At 42.4% G+C, this 18,903-nt stretch overlaps 1 protein-coding gene across 1 annotated transcript; it reads left to right on the top strand.

Moving 5' to 3' along the window:
• Nucleotides 1-557: 557 nt before the first annotated feature.
• On the top strand, nt 558-3,071 carry LOC308166801 (uncharacterized protein; the record flags this gene model as incomplete). The annotated part of the gene is made up of 4 exons (XM_080541126.1): nt 558-603; nt 2,062-2,373; nt 2,469-2,614; nt 3,063-3,071. The coding sequence occupies 4 exons, from the start codon at nt 558-560 to the stop codon at nt 3,069-3,071; spliced, it is 513 nt and encodes a 170-aa protein (XP_080397252.1).
• Nucleotides 3,072-18,903: the final 15,832 nt, after the last annotated feature.

Raw genomic sequence — 18,903 nt, 5'->3', positions numbered from 1 at the left:
TGCCAAAGAATATCTGATTATATTTTGAAGCTATACTATAAAATAATATATATTTAAAATCACATTATTTACAAACAAATAAAACACTGTTATTTATATTTTGGATTCTGATGGGATAAGATAGTTGAACTGAGCTCATGACCAATCAATGACTATACTCTTTAACCCTAACCCTAACAAATGGATGTACCGATCACAGACTGCCCCTTTAAAACGATCATGTTTATCTCCAGCCCCGTCCCTCAGCTGTTTACCAAAAGAAAAGTGGCAGCTGGGATTACCTCTTTGTTGTTGTTTGAATCCCAGATTGTCCCTTTACAGTGAAATGTCATATTATCGTTCAGTCAATATTAGTCAACATATTTGCCTCACTCAATGAAATCTAGTTGAGTAGGCCTTTAATGTTCTAACCTGAGTCATCTGTCTTTAGTGTATGAATGTCCTCACATGCAAAAGTGATACAAGGACATAACTGTTTCATCCACTTGTTCTGAAATGTCCACAACCTCCAGTGTCACAGGTGACTGAGCTGCTCTGCTGCCCCCTGACACAGAGACATGGCTGGGGCTCAGGGACTGCTCCTCATTGGCTGTCTGCTGCAAGGTGGGACACTCTAGTGTTAGCATGTGGCTATGGGGAGAGAGGCTGGGGCACTCTAGTGTTAGCATGTGGCTATGGGGAGAGAGGCTGGGACACTCTAGTGTTAGAATGTGGCTATGGGGAGAGAGGCTGGGACACTGTTAGCATGTGGCTATGGGGAGAGAGGCTGGGTGGGACACTCTAGTGTTAGCATGTGGCTACGGGGAGAGAGGCTGGGACACTCTAGTGTTAGCATGTGGCTATGGGGAGAGAGGCTGGGACACTCTAGTGTTAGCATGTGTCTATGGGGAGAGAGGTTGGGACACTCTAGTGTTAGCATGCGGCTATGGGGAGAGAGGCTGGGTGGGACACTCTAGTGTTAGCATGTGGCTATGGGGAGAGAGGCTGGGTGGGACACTCTAGTGTTAGCATGTGGCTAAATGTTCCTGGAAACATGAGCCAGCCAGTGGATATATCACATTCTCTAAACCTGAATTTACATGAGCAAAATCATAAGTAAAACTTAAACATGTTTATTTTGTGACATTTTGAAGGGGAAAAAGGTACGTATTGCACCTTTAAATAGAAAATATGAACATTCACCAAAACAGAAAGTAGATGTGAAACACACATTATGATATGTACAGACATTGTCAGGGCTCTTTCAGTCATATCTCTCTCCACTGCTGGGTTGGTAGCCTATCAGTCACCTCCACCTCCTCACAGAGTTGTGTTGTGTGTGTTCCAGGTGTTCTTGGCCAAGACTGGAAAGTCTTCGTTCCTGGGAGTATAGAAGCTCTGAGTGGATCCTGTGTGGTCATACCATGCTCATTTCAGCTGGGTAGTACCCCAGAGGTGCCTGATTATAATCATCTCCTAGCTCAGGAAGAATGCAAAGCAATATGGAAGAAAGGTTCAACAGATGGGCCAGATGTGTTTGATTCCAGTCCCACTAGTACAGACCCAGGCACTCTTACAGGACGTCTTACTGGGAACTTAAAGGAGAAAGATTGTACCACCATCCTGAATAACTTCACTACTGATCTCAACGATGACTACCACTTCAGACTAGAGTGTAATAACAGTCTAAGGTGGAATTTTAATCTGCCTGTCAACATAACAGCCACAGGTAGGACACATATCTATATCATAATGTGATAAGAATAATTTAATAATAATAACAATAACAATCATAATAATCATAATAATAATAATAATAATAACATCATCATAAATTACAATAATCATAATAATAATAATAATAATAATAATATCATATATGCCATTTTAGCTGACACTTTTATCCAAAATGACTTACATTGCAGTGAGTGCATACGTTTTTCCTTTTATATCTTACTAGACTGTGTAGTGTTCACATGCAGAGCCATCGATAGACATCAATGTAATGCTATGAGAGCTGTGTGAGTTATTCTATTGCTTTAACAATAACCAGACCCCTTGTCTCTCTCTACTGTATATCAGCCTCTCCACCCAAACCCACTCTTACCCCAGCTACTGTGGAGGTGATGGAGGGGGCCTCAGTGAGTCTGATCTGCTCTGCTGCAGCCCCCTGTCCCTCTCTCCCCCCAACTCTCACATGGACCCCCACACTTGGTGACAGTGGGGAGAAACTGCAGGAGAATCAGGATCAAACTAAAGACATGACGTCTGCTCTCAGCTTCACTGCTTCACCCCTCCATAATGGACAGAACATCTCCTGCACGGCTCTCTACCAACGCCAACATGGCAACAGTGACCTGTCATCTGAAACCAGTCTGACAATCATCGTGCTCTGTAAGATCAACTTGACCTCGTTTTGACCTCATTTAAACATCAGTGGGGTGATGGTAGTTGTTCATTAACATAACAGGTTGTGTTCTTTCTCTCAGTTTCCCCCAGGAACACCTCAGTGTCAGCCAGTCCCTCTGGTCCAGTGGTAGAGGGCAGCTCTGTGACTCTGACCTGCAGCAGCGATGCCAACCCAGCAGTGGAGGACTACACCTGGTACAGAGTCAATGGAGATCAGATGACATCAGTGGGGTCTGGAGAGAGCTTCACTACCCAGGTGTCTGCAGACTACAACCAGTTTTACTGTCAGGCTGGAAATGACCATGGAATTGAGAACTCAACAACCTACACAATCAACGTGGTCTGTAAGAACATAACTATAATCAACTATCTGCATTCACTTTCTTTGCTGCATTCTGGCTGTAATAATAATGACCATGTTATGAATAGCTCTTTTCCCAGATCCCTCCAACAGCATCTTTGTAAACAACAAACCCTTGATAGTGTGCATGGTCGTCATTCTGGTTATGGTGTGTCTAAACACCATCATCGTCATGGTTGGTTTGTACAAATTCAGCAGCAAATTCAAACAGTAAGTTGCATGAATATTGTCAACATTGCCATCATAATGAATCATGTATCAATAGCCAGTAAACCAACATCACTGCTGTAAATGTGTTCTTTTATCTCCCCAGGTTGTCTAAGAGGCTTTTGGTAAGTTCCTCCAGTCTCTCTCTGTCACTGGGTGTTAGTAAGGCTAGGTCTATGGTTTAGTAAGGCTTGGTCTATGGTTTAGTAAGGCTTGGTTTATGGTTTAGTAAGGCTTGGTCTATGGTTTAGTAAGGCTTGGTCTATGGTTTAGTACGGCTAGGTCTATGGTTTAGTAAGGCTTGGTCTATGGTTTAGTAAGGCTTGGTCTATGGTTTAGTAAGGCTAGGTTTATGGTTTAGTAAGGCTAGGTCTATGGTTTAGTAAGGCTAGGTCTATGGTTTAGTAAGGCTTGCTCTATTGTTTAGTAAGGCTTGGTCTATGGTTTAGTAAGGCTTGGTCTATGGTTTAGTAAGGCTTGTTCTATGATTTAGTAAGGCTTGGTCTATGGTTTAGTAAGGCTTGGTCTATGGTTTAGTAAGGCTTGGTTTATGGTTTAGTAAGGCTTGGTCTATGGTTTAGTAAGGCTTGGTTTATGGTTTAGTAAGGCTTGGTCTATGGTTTAGTAAGGCTTGGTTTATGGTTTAGTAAGTCTAGGTCTATGGTCTAGTAAGGCTTGGTCTATGGTTTAGTAAGGCTTGGTCTATGGTTTAGTAAGGCTTGGTTTATGGTTTAGTAAGTCTAGGTCTATGGTCTAGTAAGGCTTGGTCTATGGTTTAGTAAGGCTTGGTCTATGGTTTAGTAAGGCTTGGTCTATGGTTTAGTAAGGCTAGGTCTATGGTTTAGTAAGTTTAGGTTTATGGTTTAGTAAGGCTTGGTTTATGGTTTAGTAAGGCTTGGTATATGATTTCATTCACCTCATACTGTGTGTGTTGATGCTGTTAACCCTTTAAAGGAGAAGGAGGGGGGGGACACCTACGCCAATCTGCAGCTGTCCTCTGTGAGTCCTGACTATGACACTCTGCAGGTGAATCAGGTGAGAAACACCACAGTCTGCAGACAGAGAGGCCATTAATGACTGTTACTACTGACTGAGGTTTACCACTGAACAATGTCAGTTTGCTAAATGATTATCATTCTTTAGTAAACAACCAGCTGTATTTAGTCAATTGATACTAATGGGATTTGATTCAAAGTCAGTATATATGTCATGGAAGGTTTTGCTTACAATGACTGTGATGTATAGTTGATTCACTTAGTTTACACTAAAGTACTCGTTGTCAGTCCCTCTGGATAAGAGCGTCTGTTAAATGACTAAAATGTCAAAGTAAATGTAAAGTAAATAGTGTCTGTGTGTTCCAGAGACATAGACTGCCTTAGAGCTGAAGGAGTGAGACCTTATTCACCATGGAAACGGAGGCATAGTGAGGATGATGTGCAGCTTCAATTGGTTCCAAAGGTTCATTTAGATCTTTTAGACGACGACACACAAACTGCCAGAACAGAAACATTCTTGTGACTTTACTGTTGAGATCATTAGTTCTGTTGTCATGGAAACATCTTAGGAACGGTTAATATATAGTATAGTTATAGTTATATTGTAAATATTAATTATATTTCTATGGCTCTACATTTTCAACATCCATGAGAGCTAAATAAATGTTGTGTAACACCTTTAGCATGTCAGCATGATTTAAACCATATCTGTCTATGAGTCATGGAACCTGTCAGAATAAACTTGGCTTAACAGCCCTCTCAGATCAGCAATGACAGAACAAATTGGACTTTTTCCATTGATGGGTGTTGAGATTTTTCATTTACTGTAAAGCATGGACAAAGTTCAATGTGTAGCTTTCATGTAAAACATTATCATTTATGTTATTTTTTAAGTAGCTGTTTCTGTGCAAGTGATATAATACATGTTAGAATCCATTTGGATGTAGTTTTCAGTCCTTATATGCCTATGTTTTTTGTTTGCAGTAATTGATTTTTAAAAAGGTAATTTGCAAATCCTGCAAAAGATGTTTCTGTCTTTAAATTGCTTCTCTCAGTTAATATGTTTCACATTTAAAATGTGTTTTTTCATAGTGTATCACGGTCATGAATGCCAATTGATTAACACACTGTCAAAGAGTGTTCACATGATTTGTGGCATATTCATGCACTGAAAGTTCAATATACCTAAACACATTTAGCAGCTTCTGTACCTGAAACAGTGGAAAGAAGCTAGCAAACATTAGCGCTTATGTTAACAGGCAGTTACATGATAGAGTGACCCTGGGAAATCTCATGATTTGCATAGGAATCAATTACACACTGTGTGGATCAGCTTGTCATTATAAATTGACAAATGAAGATGAACAAAACTGCTCAGGAATGCGACCCTGAGGCCTGGGGAGACTTACACACATCTACACAGTTGAATAGTGGAGAGGAGAAAGCACAGTCGATGGTACAACATCATCTCAGTCACTCTACAAAATTGGTCTATAACCAAGTGGCCAAAAAGAATCCAGCACATGCAATCAATGTAGTTTCTGCACCATCTCTCCTGTGAAGAATATTGGCAGCAGCATCAAGTTATGAGTATATAACACTGGCAGGGACTGAGGAGTTCGTCAGGATCAAGAGAAAATTATAATACTTTGTTTGATTGTTTAATTGAGTTTTTAGTGACATCCTAATCTACACAGTGTGTAATTGATTCCTATGCAAATCAGAGACCCTATAAAAAACAAAGATATTGATTCCTAAATGACAAACTATTATCCTTGCATTAAGATGAACTCAATTCAACTTATTGAGTGATTATTACATTTTGGCTTTTTAGCTAATTGTAAGTGTCATAGCAAAGGGCGTGAATACTTATGTACATGAGATATTTCTGTGTTTCAATTTTAATAAATTAGCAGTAATTTATAACAACTTGTTTTCACTTTGTCATTATGGGGTATTGTGTGTGGATTGATGCCATTTTTTAAATTTATTTTTTTATTGAGTCTATAACACAACAAACTGTGGAAAAAGTGAAGGGGTGTGTTGACTTTCTATAGCCACTGTATGTGATCTGGAGCCTCCCCTTCCTCTGGTTGGAATTACAAAATGTACCATAATTATTCTCATGCAAGTATAGCCAGATAAAAGTATCAAACCACCTGTTAAAAGGCACCAGAATACAGGAAATGTACTAAATGCAGGGTTCGAGTTATGTGGGAGCCAATGGGAGCTGAGCTCCCATAGAGATGGTCTGAGGCTCTCTGAGCTCCCATGAAGGCAGTAAAATCAAAAATCTGTGGGGGTCGCTAATAATACATTACCACAACTATTATTTGATCAAAATGTCAATGTAATGAATATTATTTAATTTATATTATAAATATTGTAAAATAAACACGTTTTCCAAAAGAACTACGCGCACCATTAATCTCCTGTGAATGACAGTATGCCTTTGACTGCCTGCACTTCACCACCAAGACACCATGGGGCGCAGTAGAATATTGTGCAACAGCAAAAGGTTGATTAATCAGCTGTGCGGTAAACCGTTGGAACACACAGTGCACAGCTGATTAATCAATTAAACCAATAGAGTGAGACACCAGTTGCCTTTCAGGAAGTAGTGAGATCGTGCACCTAGCCTATTATTGAGAAGCGAACATTCATTCATTAGCTATACAGGAGTATATACATACAGTAGTAGCTACCATGCCGCCCAAAAAAAGGCCACTGCTGCCGACCGGGTCATCAAGCCTAGAAAATTTCGGTTTTTTATCAAAGACAAATTTGACCCTCTCCCGTTCATCCAATCTTGGATAAAGAAAGGACATCGGACGTCAGCATCGACCGCAGCCTACTGAAAACAGACCACTTTGGTCTATCTTGTCTCCGTAAAGGTAAGGTGGCTTTTACTTTTTACTAACCTAGTGTACTAACCTAATGTATTTTTCGCTCCTTCTGTATAGCAAAAATAACACAATTATTGGCCGAGATACATGTGTGACTATCGCTTTTATAGCTGTTGTTTCATGTGGGGCTGTTGATGTGGTGAAATGAGTAGCCTGCAGCTGTAGCGTCAGGATATGTTGGGATTTGAGGATGAGGATGATGTTTCGGTACCGGTATCGATTTGTCACCGGTATCGAATAAAACCCAAACTGTACCCAACCCTAACTATATGTTTACATGCCAACTAATTAGCTAATTCATTTCTGTCATTTAGAGCTGAGGGGAGCAACAGAGAGACGGACAACAGGACAGCAACAGAGAGACAGACAACAGGACAGTAACAGAGAGACAACGGGAGAGGAGAGCAATAGAGACAGAACTGAATGCACTGAACCTTTTTTTAATTCTTTGCATTATTAACACTGTTGTGTTATTGTGTTATTAAAGTGTTTAAGTGTTTTATGGTAAAGCATTATAAGTGGTGTGTGTGTGCAGGGTGCTCGTGAGTTGTATATTTTAGGGAGGGGGGAGGCTTGTGTATGGGGGCGGGGGGTCCTCACACAAAGGAGTAGCCTAGGGCCACTGACCACCTTAATCCGCTACTGCCTATAGCTAATTAAAACTTGTAAGTCCCATCGCTGTGTGGGCATGATTCGCGCGTGCATGAGAACATTTCGCACTGTTATTTTGGAGACCCCCACAGAGTTCAGCTTATAACTCGAACCCTGACTAAATGTAAATCTACTCTGGGGGTTTTCTAGGAAACAGCCCCTTAGGCAACAGCTCATTAGGAAAGTGCAGCCGCACATTGCTAAACAACAGCTTGCCTGGTTCAATGGCTTCTTTTCTTTGCTGTCAATCATGTCAAAGCAGCTTTATGCACGAATGTGTATAGCATAATTCCTAATAAACTAAATGTTGTCTGTGTGTTAGAGTTCAGATTATTTCTTTTTAAGTGAGCGGAACTGGGGAATGTTTCTAGGGACGTTTCACTGTTTAATGATTGTGCATTTACAATAGTTCATGTCAAGCTGAATAAAGACAAAAGTTCCTCATTTTCAATGACACAACCAGTCAGATATACAGTTGAAAGGAAATGCAACACACTTCTTCTTTCAACCTTGGGCAGCACAGCCTACTGTATATTCTACAGATCAGAAATAAAGGTAAGCTACTTCATGGTGTCATTATATTGTAGCAGCAGATTATTATTTGTCATCTTTATTCTTCACCTTTTGTTGCAAAGAAACGTTACTGTGTGATATTGTCAATTATGAATTCATGATCGGTTCATCAATGTTGAAATTGTGTGGTGAATGGTGTGTTAACAACATGTTCCAAAAGAGCTTTACTACAGTAAGGGCTGTTTATTTAAGTAGTGTGTTTATTGAATAATAATACTTTGAAGAAGCTCATTTTCATGTACTTAAGACTGTACATGTCAGCTGGATGGGTTAGATGTTAGAATGATTTACTACATCAGGTTTGAGTGCCCAAAAATAAAATGCAACCTTTTTTACACTGGGACTTGATAAGCATGTTGAGTCAATGCACCACAAGTATGAATGTCTTTGGCCACTCCATGTCCTTTAGATGTTCTACTCAGCTCCATCAAGTGCATTTTTGGCTTCCACTTTTTGATGATCAAGACAAAATATTATAATGCAATTTGTGTTATTGCACTCTACAGCCCGTATGCATGGTGCTAAAGAGGCAAATATTAATTTGTGGATATCCACAGCTGTCGATCTTAAAAATCTTTTGATATGAGTGTAGGTTATCACAATTGTAACTGACTTGTCCTCTGGTCCCTGGGGTGGGTGGGTGGGGGTTATTTGATTTACTTTATTTTTCGTTTTGGGTCCCGACTTGTAATGTATGTCCCTAATACCTAGATAGCTATATTGTAATTTGTGTGTTGTGGTGTGGTTGTATGGGCTGTTGGGGGCGTTGATTGCAGGATGTGGCCTTGTTGTCTTGTTTTGTCATTATGTTTGTTTTAAAAGAAAATAAAGAAACATTTGATCACAAAAAAAATATTGAAAAGTATTGTTCCTCATGTCTGAACAGCAGAAGTTATAATGCGTAGAGGAAGTGATAAAAGGCTATGGGACTTTTCACCAAACCGGCAAACAATATCTGACCATATTTTGAAGCTATACAAATAACAGTTTCTGTTTGAAATCACATTGTTTACAAACAATGGAATAAAACACTGTTATTTATATTTGATATGAATGTCCTCACATGCAAAAGTGACACCTACAAGGACATAACTGTTTCATCCACTTGTTCTGAAATGTCCACAACCTCCAGTGTCACAGGTGACTGAGCTGCTCTGCTGCCCCCTGACACAGAGACATGGCTGGGGCTCAGGGACTGCTCCTCATTGGCTGTCTGCTGCAAGGTGGGACACTCTAGTGTTAGCATGTGGCTATGGGGAGAGAGGCTGGGACACTCTAGTGTTAGCATGTGGCTATGGGGAGAGAGGCTGGGACACTCTAGTGTTAGCATGTGGCTATGGGGAGAGAGGCTGGGTGTGCTAATATTGTGTCTTCTCTCAGTGCCATGGAAGTCATTCATTAGTTCTTCTCATGGACACACACTTTATATTCCAACCATGATTTGTAAACTTGGATAGAAAATAAGAACCAAAACAGAAAGGAAGACAGAAACACACATAATGATTTCATATGATCAGACATTCAGACATTGTTATCCTGATATTTAATCTCTCTCCACTGCTGGGTTGGTAGCCTATCAGTCACCTCCACCTCCTCACAGAGTTGTGTTGTGTGTGTTCCAGGTGTTCTTGGCGAAGAGTGGAAAGTCTTCGTACCTGGGAGTATAGAGGCTCTGAGTGGATCCTGTGTGGTCATACCATGCTCATTTCAGCTGCTTGAACCCGAAAAGTTTAATCCTCTCCTAGCTCAGGGACAATGCAAAGGAATATGGAGGAAAGGTTCAAAAAGTGGGCCACATGTGTTTGATTCCAGTTCCCCTGGTACAGGCACTCTTACAGGACATCTTACTGGGAACTTAAAGGAGAAAGATTGTACCACCTTCCTGAATAACTTCACTACTGGTTTCAACGATAACTACCACTTCAGAATAGAGTGTAATAACGATCTAATGCTGACTTTTGGTCAGTCTGTCAAAATAACAGCCACAGGTAGGATACATATCTATATCATAATATAATAATTAAAAAAAACTATAATAATCATAGTAATAATAACAATAATAATAATTGTGTGACTTACATTGCAGTGAGTGCATATCAGTAGATATGGTTCCATCTAATTAGACTGTGTAGTGTTCACATGCAGAGCCATCGATAGACATCAATGTAATGCTATGAGAGCTGTGGGAGTTATTCTATTGCTTTAACAATAACCAGACCTCTTGTCTCTCTCTACTGTATATCAGCCTCTCCACCCAAACCCACTCTTACCCCAGCTACTGTGGAGGTGATGGAGGGGGCCTCAGTGAGTCTGACCTGCTCTGCTGCAGCCCCCTGTCCCTCTCTCCCCCCAACTCTCACATGGACCCCCACACTTGGTGACAGTGGGGAGAAACTGCAGGAGAATCAGGATCAAACTAAAGACATGACGTCTGCTCTCAGCTTCACTGCTTCACCCCTCCATAATGGACGGAAGATCTCCTGCACGGCTCTCTACCAACACCATCATGGCAACAGTGACCTGTCATCTGAAACCAGTCTGACAATCAACGTTTTATGTAAGATCAACTTGACCTTATTTTGACCTCATTTAAACATCAGTGGGGTGATGGTAGTTGTTCATTAACATAACAGGTTGTGTTCTTTCTCTCAGTTTCCCCCAGGTACACCTCAGTGTCAGCCAGTCCCTCTGGTCCAGTGGTAGAGGGCAGCTCTGTGAATCTGACCTGCAGCAGCGATGCCAACCCAGCAGTGGAGGACTACACCTGGTACAGAGTCAATGGAGATCAGGTGACATCAGTGAGGTCTGGAGAGAGCTTCACTACCCAGGTGTCTGCAGACTACAACCAGTTTTACTGTCAGGCTGGAAATGACCGTGGAAGTGCGAACTCAACAATCTACACAATCGACGTGCTCGGTAAGAACATAACTATAATCAACTATCTGCATTCACTTTCTTTGCTGCATTCTGGCTGTAATAATAATGACCATGTTATGAATAGCTCTTTTCCCAGATCCCTCCAACAGCATCTTTGTAAACAACAAACCCTTGATAGTGTGCATGGTCGTCATTCTGGTTATGGTGTGTCTAAACACCATCATCGTCATGGTTGGTTTGTACAAATTCAGCAGCAAATTCAAACAGTAAGTTGCATGAATATTGTCAACATTGCCATCATAATGAATCATGTATCAATAGCCAGTAAACCAACATCACTGCTGTAAATGTGTTCTTTTATCTCCCCAGGTTGTCTAAGAGGCTTTTGGTAAGTTCCTCCAGTCTCTCTCTGTCACTGGGTGTTAGTAAAGCTTGGTCTATGGTTTAGTAAGGCTTGGTTTATGGTTTAGTAAGGCTTGGTCTATGGTTTAGTACGGCTAGGTCTATGGTTTAGTAAGGCTTGGTCTATGGTTTAGTAAGGCTTGGTCTATGGTTTAGTACGGCTAGGTCTATGGTTTAGTAAGGCTTGGTCTATGGTTTAGTAAGGCTAGGTTTATGGTTTAGTAAGGCTTGGTTTATGGTTTAGTAAGGCTTGGTCTATGGTTTAGTAAGGCTAGGTCTATGGTTTAGTAAGGCTTGGTTTATGGTTTAGTAAGGCTAGGTCTATGGTTTAGTAAAGCTTGGTCTATGGTTTAGTAAGGCTAGGTTTATGGTTTAGTAAGGCTAGGTCTATGGTTTAGTAAGGCTTGGTTTATGGTTTAGTAAGGCTTGGTCTATGGTTTAGTAAGGCTAGGTCTATGGTTTAGTAAGGCTTGGTTTATGGTTTAGTAAGGCTAGGTCTATGGTTTAGTAAGGCTAGGTTTATGGTTTAGTAAGGCTAGGTCTATGGTTTAGTAAGGCTTGGTTTATGGTTTAGTAAGGCTTGGTCTATGGTTTAGTAAGGCTAGGTCTATGGTTTAGTAAGGCTTGGTCTATGGTTTAGTAAGGCTAGGTTTATGGTTTAGTAAGGCTAGGTCTATGGTTTAGTAAGGCTAGGTTTATGGTTTAGTAAGGCTAGGTCTATGGTTTAGTAAGGCTTGGTTTATGGTTTAGTAAGGCTTGGTCTATGGTTTAGTAAGGCTAGGTCTATGGTTTAGTAAGGCTTGGTTTATGGTTTAGTAAGGCTAGGTCTATGGTTTAGTAAGGCTTGGTCTATGGTTTAGTAAGGCTAGGTCTATGGTTTAGTAAGGCTTGGTTTATGGTTTAGTAAGGCTTGGTTTATGGTTTAGTAAGGCTTGGTTTATGGTTTAGTAAGTCTAGGTCTATGGTTTAGTAAGGCTTGGTCTATGGTCTAGTAAGGCTTGGTTTATGGTTTAGTAAGTCTAGGTCTATGGTCTAGTAAGGCTTGGTCTATGGTTTAGTAAGGCTTGTTCTATGATTTAGTAAGGCTTGGTCTATGGTTTAGTAAGGCTTGGTCTATGGTTTAGTAAGGCTTGGTTTATGGTTTAGTAAGGCTAGGTCTATGGTCTAGTAAGTCTAGGTCTATGGTTTAGTAAGGCTTGGTCTATGGTTTAGTAAGGCTTGGTCTATGGTTTAGTAAGGCTTGGTCTATGGTTTAGTAAGGCTTGGTCTATGGTTTAGTAAGGTTTGTTCTATGGTTTAGTAAGGCTTGGTCTATGGTTTAGTAAGGCTTGTTCTATGTTTTAGTAAGGCTAGGTCTATGGTTTAGTAAGTTTAGGTTTATGGTTTAGTAAGGCTTGGTTTATGGTTTAGTAAGGCTTGGTATATGATTTCATTCACCTCATACTGTGTGTGTTGATGCTGTTAACCCTTTAAAGGAGAAGGAGGGGGGGGACACCTACGCCAATCTGCAGCTGTCCTCTGTGAGTCCTAACTATGACACTCTGCAGGTGAATCAGGTGAGAAACACCACAGTCTGCAGACAGAGAGGCCATTAATGACTGTTACTACTGACTGAGGTTTACCACTGAACAATGTCAGTTTGCTAAATGATTATCATTCTTTAGTAAGCAACCAGCTGTATTTAGTCAATTGATACTAATGGGATTTGATTCAAAGTCAGTATATATGTCATGGAAGGTTTTGCTTACGATGACTGTGATGTATAGTTGATTCACTTAGTTTACACTAAAGTACTCGTTGTCAGTCCCTCTGGATAAGAGCGTCTGTTAAATGACTGAAATGTTAAAGTAAATAGTGTCTGTGTGTTCCAGAGACATAGACTGCCTTAGAGCTGAAGGAGTGAGACCTTATTCACCATGGAAACGGAGGCATAGTGAGGAGGATGTGCAGCTTCAATTGGTTCCAAAGGTTCATTTAGATCTTTTAGACGACGACACACAAACTGCCAGAACAGAAACATTCTTGTGACTTTACTGTTGAGATCATTAGTTCTGTTGTCATGGAAACATCTTAGGAACGGTTAATATATAGTATAGTTATAGTTATATTGTAAATATTAATTATATTTCTATGGCTCTACATTTTCAACATCCATGAGAGATAAATAAATGTTGTGTAACACCTTTAGCATGTCAGCATGATTTAAACCATATCTGTCTATGAGTCATGGAACCTGTCAGAATAAACTTGGCTTAACAGCCCTCTCAGATCAGCAATGACAGAACAAATTGGACTTTTTCCATTGATGGGTGTTGAGATTTTTCATTTACTGTAAAGCATGGACAAAGTTCAATGTGTAGCTTTCATGTAAAACATTATCATTTATGTTATTTTTTAAGTAGCTGTTTCTGTGCAAGTGATATAATACATGTTAGAATCCATTTGGATGTAGTTTTCAGTCCTTATATGCCTATGTTTTTTGTTTGCAGTAATTGATTTTTAAAAAGGTAATTTGCAAACCCTGCAAAAGATGTTTCTGTCTTTAAATTGCTTCTCTCAGTTAATATGTTTCACATTTAAAATGTGTTTTTTCATAGTGTATCACGGTCATGAATGCCAATTGATTAACACACTGTCAAAGAGTGTTCACATGATTTGTGTCAGGATTTGATGCGCTGAAAGTTCAATCTACCTAAACAATTTAATTGTTTTGGTGTAGACAGTCATGTGCTATCTTACTATTTACATGTGTTCTTACTATTTACATGTGTTCTTACTGTTTACATGTGTTCTTACTGTTTACATGTGTTCTTACTGTTTACATGTGTTCTTACTGTTTACATGTGTTCTTACTGTTCTTACTATTTACATAAATAAATCACTACATCAAATGACCTCATTAAGAATATTATAATGAAAAACAAAAGCTGTGAATTAGAATTTCTTCAGGAAGTTATCCAGCTGCCACTCAGATATTAGCACAATTAATAGACATATTACAGATATAGCTCTTGGTTTTATGGTTGATTATTTATATAAACTCTACTTGATGGGTTATTTTGGAGTATAGAGTAATGTATGCTGATTTCGAATAAAGGAATATATCTTATGTCATGCCAAATGTCACCATCAGATGGCGCTCAGTCCTGTGGGAGAGAGAAAGCCAGCCAGCCAGCCGTGAAATAAGAGAGATTGTTTCCCCCCAAAATATCATTTATTCACGAAGAATTTCAATAAAACAATGAAATAAAAAATAACTAACTGTAGCGGGTACAATTATATGCTGCGCCTTTAAGACGAGCTCACATGAACGCGCAGGTGTGAACGCGCAGGTGTGCTTGAGAGAGGAGCAGTGAGTTGGAACGAGCAACGTGGACGGAGCGGTAGCGGTGTGGGCTCTTTGCAAGTATATAGTTTTGATAAGAAGATATTGCCGAGTGGTCATACAAAGTACGGGATACGTTGATTTGCGAGTGTTTTGTTTGGGAAGAGCAGGCCTGAACGTCGTCGGTATCGAGAGGTGAAGCGTGCGCCAGCTCACCCCTCCCCCACCCCGTGTGTGAACTGCGAGAGAAAGGAGCTACTCGTGGTTGGTGTTCATTGTCCTGTACAGAGGAGAAGCGTGCGCCAGTGAGGCGTGGGTTCAGCGAGGTTTCTCGGAGTTTGCCCTGCCAGCCATCAGACACCCTTGACGTGCGATCTCTGCTGGATGGGTAATCTCTGCACTACACCTTGCCATTAGCACTGGCCAACCACGCATACCGTGCGCGGACGAACAGAACTGTGAACTGAACGGACTAACGCTCGAACGCGCACAAACCCACACTGGGAGAAAAGGACTGCTCATTCAGACTGATGTTGTTAAATGTACTCTCTGTGAGACTGCTAGACTCTCTGTGAGACTGCTAGACTCTCTGTGTGACTGCTAGACTCTCTGTGTGACTGCTAGACTCTCTCTGTGAGACTGCTAGACTCTCTGTGAGACTGCTAGACTCTCTGTGAGACTGCTAGACTCTCTGTGAGACTGCTAGACTCTCTGGGTGACTGCTAATACATTACCATATTGAATTTATTGACCCAAATGTTAACCGTTTTGTGTTTGGATAATTTTCCATAAGCTCTGTGTTTATTTTTGAGTAAACATTTGAATGGAATAACAGCTGTAATTTCCCATTTCATTTACTTACCTGGGGGTAGGGGCGCCTCACCTGTTTAGCTAGACCTAGGTAAAGTAGGGGGTGGTGTCAGGTCAGTTCGGCACTTACCTCGCACACACTGCACACACTTTTCACGGCCACCTACTAAAGCCCACTTTACCCCGTCTAAGAGGTTGACGTTAACCCAAGCTACTAAACAGGAAACAACTTGCTCACTCACCTGAACATTGAGGCCATAGGTATTGGGTGTGGGGGACCTAGATCCTGTCCCACTCAGTCCTCCCCAGACTAAGTACTTTGTAACCCCTACAAGGCGGCGGTAATAATCCCGACCGTCACAATTGGCGTCACGAACAGGATAGAATAAGCAACCATTTTTAAGTGGAAGCCATGGCAGAATTAGAGGAACTTAAGAAGCAATTTGAGAGGATGATGGAGAGGTTCAATGACCAAGCTGAGGCCCTGATACAAGCTAGAAGCGAGCAAAGAGAAGCTCTGGCATTAGCTAAAGCAGTCATAGATCAGCAGAAAGAAAAGCCCCCTGCATCTATTGTGTATATCCCCAGAGACCGCAAGATTTCAGATTTCAGTGGTAAACAAGGTGATGTAGATATTGAAGAATGGATCACATCAATTAAATCTGCCCTTCAAATCATGAAGGTCCCTATAGAGGACCAAGCCGAGTTCATCAAGCAGCATCTTCAAAACGAAGCCAAACTCACAGTCAAGTATATGGCAGACAAAGCTAAGGATGCAGAGACCATATTTGAAGCACTGCGTAAGACTTATGGTGACAAAGTCCCTTTAGGCACCCGGCTCAAAGAATTCTATGACCGCAAGCAGTTGGCAGGAGAGACCATACGTTCTTACGCCTATGACATTCAAGAAAAGCTAATGCGAATTTGTCGTAGAGATGCCAAGCGTGTCCCTGATTCAGACGGAATGCTGAAAGAACAGCTTGCTCTTGGGCTTCGAGATGATATCTTAAGAAGAGAGATCAAGAGGAGACTGAAGGAAAAGGAGAGTCTTACTTTTGCTGAGCTAATGCAAGACGCCATCTCATGGTCTGAGGAGGAAGAGGTTCAGGGGTCTGATAGTGCGCAAAGCAGTTCCCGTGCCAAAGGTGCCATTAATGCTACCAGGGCTACCGACGAACCTGCTTCGCAGTTGACAATGGAGATGTTGTATGAAGCAATACAAAAGTTAGCCATCCGTCAAGATGAACTGTTCCAGATGATGGGCCACAGTGGCACTGGCATGACACAAGGGAAAGGCGAGAGGGCAAGAAGCCCCCCTTTGAAAAACGAAGATGGGCAGTTCATCTGCTACACGTGCAATGAGCCAGGACATACCAGCAGACACTGTCCTCTGAACAGGGGAGCTAAGAGCATAGCACGTCCTCCACTCAGAAGGGATGGGCCATCTGGGCCTGCAGGAAACGACCCCGGAGGGGCGATGCGCCAGAGTCCAGGTACCCCTGCAATTAGAAGTCACCTGGCAAGGCAGCCCTGTAACACTTCTCAAGCCTCAAGTGTAAGTGCCTTTGGAAACTGCTTGGTCGTTGAAGTGAAGATAGCAGGCGTGAAGACTGACTGCCTGTTGGACACAGGCTCAGAGGTGACCACAATCCGGGAATCTTACTTCAGAGAGTACTTTGGGAAGTCGGCGTTGTCCTCAGCCAACTGGGCCCAGCTCGCCGCTGCCAATGGCCTCGAAATTCCCGTCCTTGGATGCCTGGAGGCGGAGGTAGAGTGCATGGGGAAGACCGTTGGCAGGAAGTGTGTCTTTGTCCTTAAAGATGAAAGCCCAGATGTGGAAGAGATGAGAGGCCTCCCAGGTATCCTGGGAATGAATGTTCTAAGTGAACTGAAGGATCTTTTCGTTGCCACGGACGGCATGAAGAAGATGAATAAGTATCGGGAAACAGAGGCTAAGGTCCACAGGGTGCTAGCGAACATCAGAAAAGAGGCAGGGTCCCTCGGACAGAGTGACCGAATAGGATATGTTAAAGTGGCAGGCAGAGAGACAGTCATCATTCCCCCACTCAGCGAGCGCATCCTGGAGGGTTCGCCTCGACTACGGAGAGGGCTCGCCTCGACTACGGAGAGGGCTCGCCTCGCCTACGGAGAGGGCTCGCCTCGCCTACGGAGAGGGCTCGCCTCGACTACGGAGAGGGCTCGCCTCGACTACGGAGAGGGCTCGCCTCGTCTACGGAGAGGGCTCGCCTCGCCTACGGAGAGGGCTCGCCTCGCCTACGGAGAGGGCTCGCCTCGCCTACGGAGAGGGTTCGCCTCGCCTACGGAGAGGGCTCGCCTCGCCTACGGAGAGGGCTCGCCTCGCCTACGGAGAGGGCTCGCCTTGCCTACGGAGAGGCACCCGTCCAGTAAGGACACCGACCCTGACATTGACACAGGCTGCCCTGACTTCATATGCATCCCTGCCACTACACACATGCCCCACACAAACACAGGCCTGGGTATTAGAGAAGTAGTCGAGGAGCATTCAAATGATGAGGGTCAGATTGATGATGGGGCCATAGGTGAAGTTGCTAGGCCCATACATGAGGAGCTGGGAACTATGGGTGGGTCAGATGCAGGGAGTGAAAGTGAGAGTGTGGCTGAACCCAGACGGTCTCAAAGACAGACCAGGGGTAGAATTCCCTGTAGATTCAGGAGTGATTATGTTTTGAAATAATTTGTGCAATTGCAAATGTTTTATACTTACCTTCATGCATGTCCATGTTTTTAGGTATTGAGGAGTGAAAAGTGTTATGATGCCGTGTTTTATTGTTTTCAGCTCTTCTGAGGCATCCTTATGTACTGGTTGAAATGTTACCTGTGTTGTGAACCTACCTGTGGGTACTGTCGTATGGAGTGACATGTTGTATTTTTATTTCTTCTTTTACTGAGGTCGCATCGTCATTTTGATGTTGGATGGCATGGCAGGGTTTCGCAGGGGGGAATGTAGCGGGTACAATTATATGCTGCGCCTTTAAGACGAGCTCACATGAACGCGCAGGTGTGAACGCGCAGGTGTGCTTGAGAGAGGAGCAGTGAGTTGGAACGAGCAACGTGGACGGAGCGGTAGCGGTGTGGGCTCTTTGCAAGTATATAGTTTTGATAAGAAGATATTGCCGAGTGGTCATACAAAGTACGGGATACGTTGATTTGCGAGTGTTTTGTTTGGGAAGAGCAGGCCTGAACGTCGTCGGTATCGAGAGGTGAAGCGTGCGCCAGCTCACCCCTCCCCCACCCCGTGTGTGAACTGCGAGAGAAAGGAGCTACTCGTGGTTGGTGTTCATTGTCCTGTACAGAGGAGAAGCGTGCGCCAGTGAGGCGTGGGTTCAGCGAGGTTTCTCGGAGTTTGCCCTGCCAGCCATCAGACAC

This window comes from Nansenia antarctica (assembly GCF_963989245.1).
Source record: "Nansenia antarctica genome assembly, chromosome: 10".
NCBI classification, from domain to species: domain Eukaryota; kingdom Metazoa; phylum Chordata; class Actinopteri; order Argentiniformes; family Microstomatidae; genus Nansenia; species Nansenia antarctica.
This window is presented reverse-complemented; position numbering and strand designations above follow the sequence as displayed.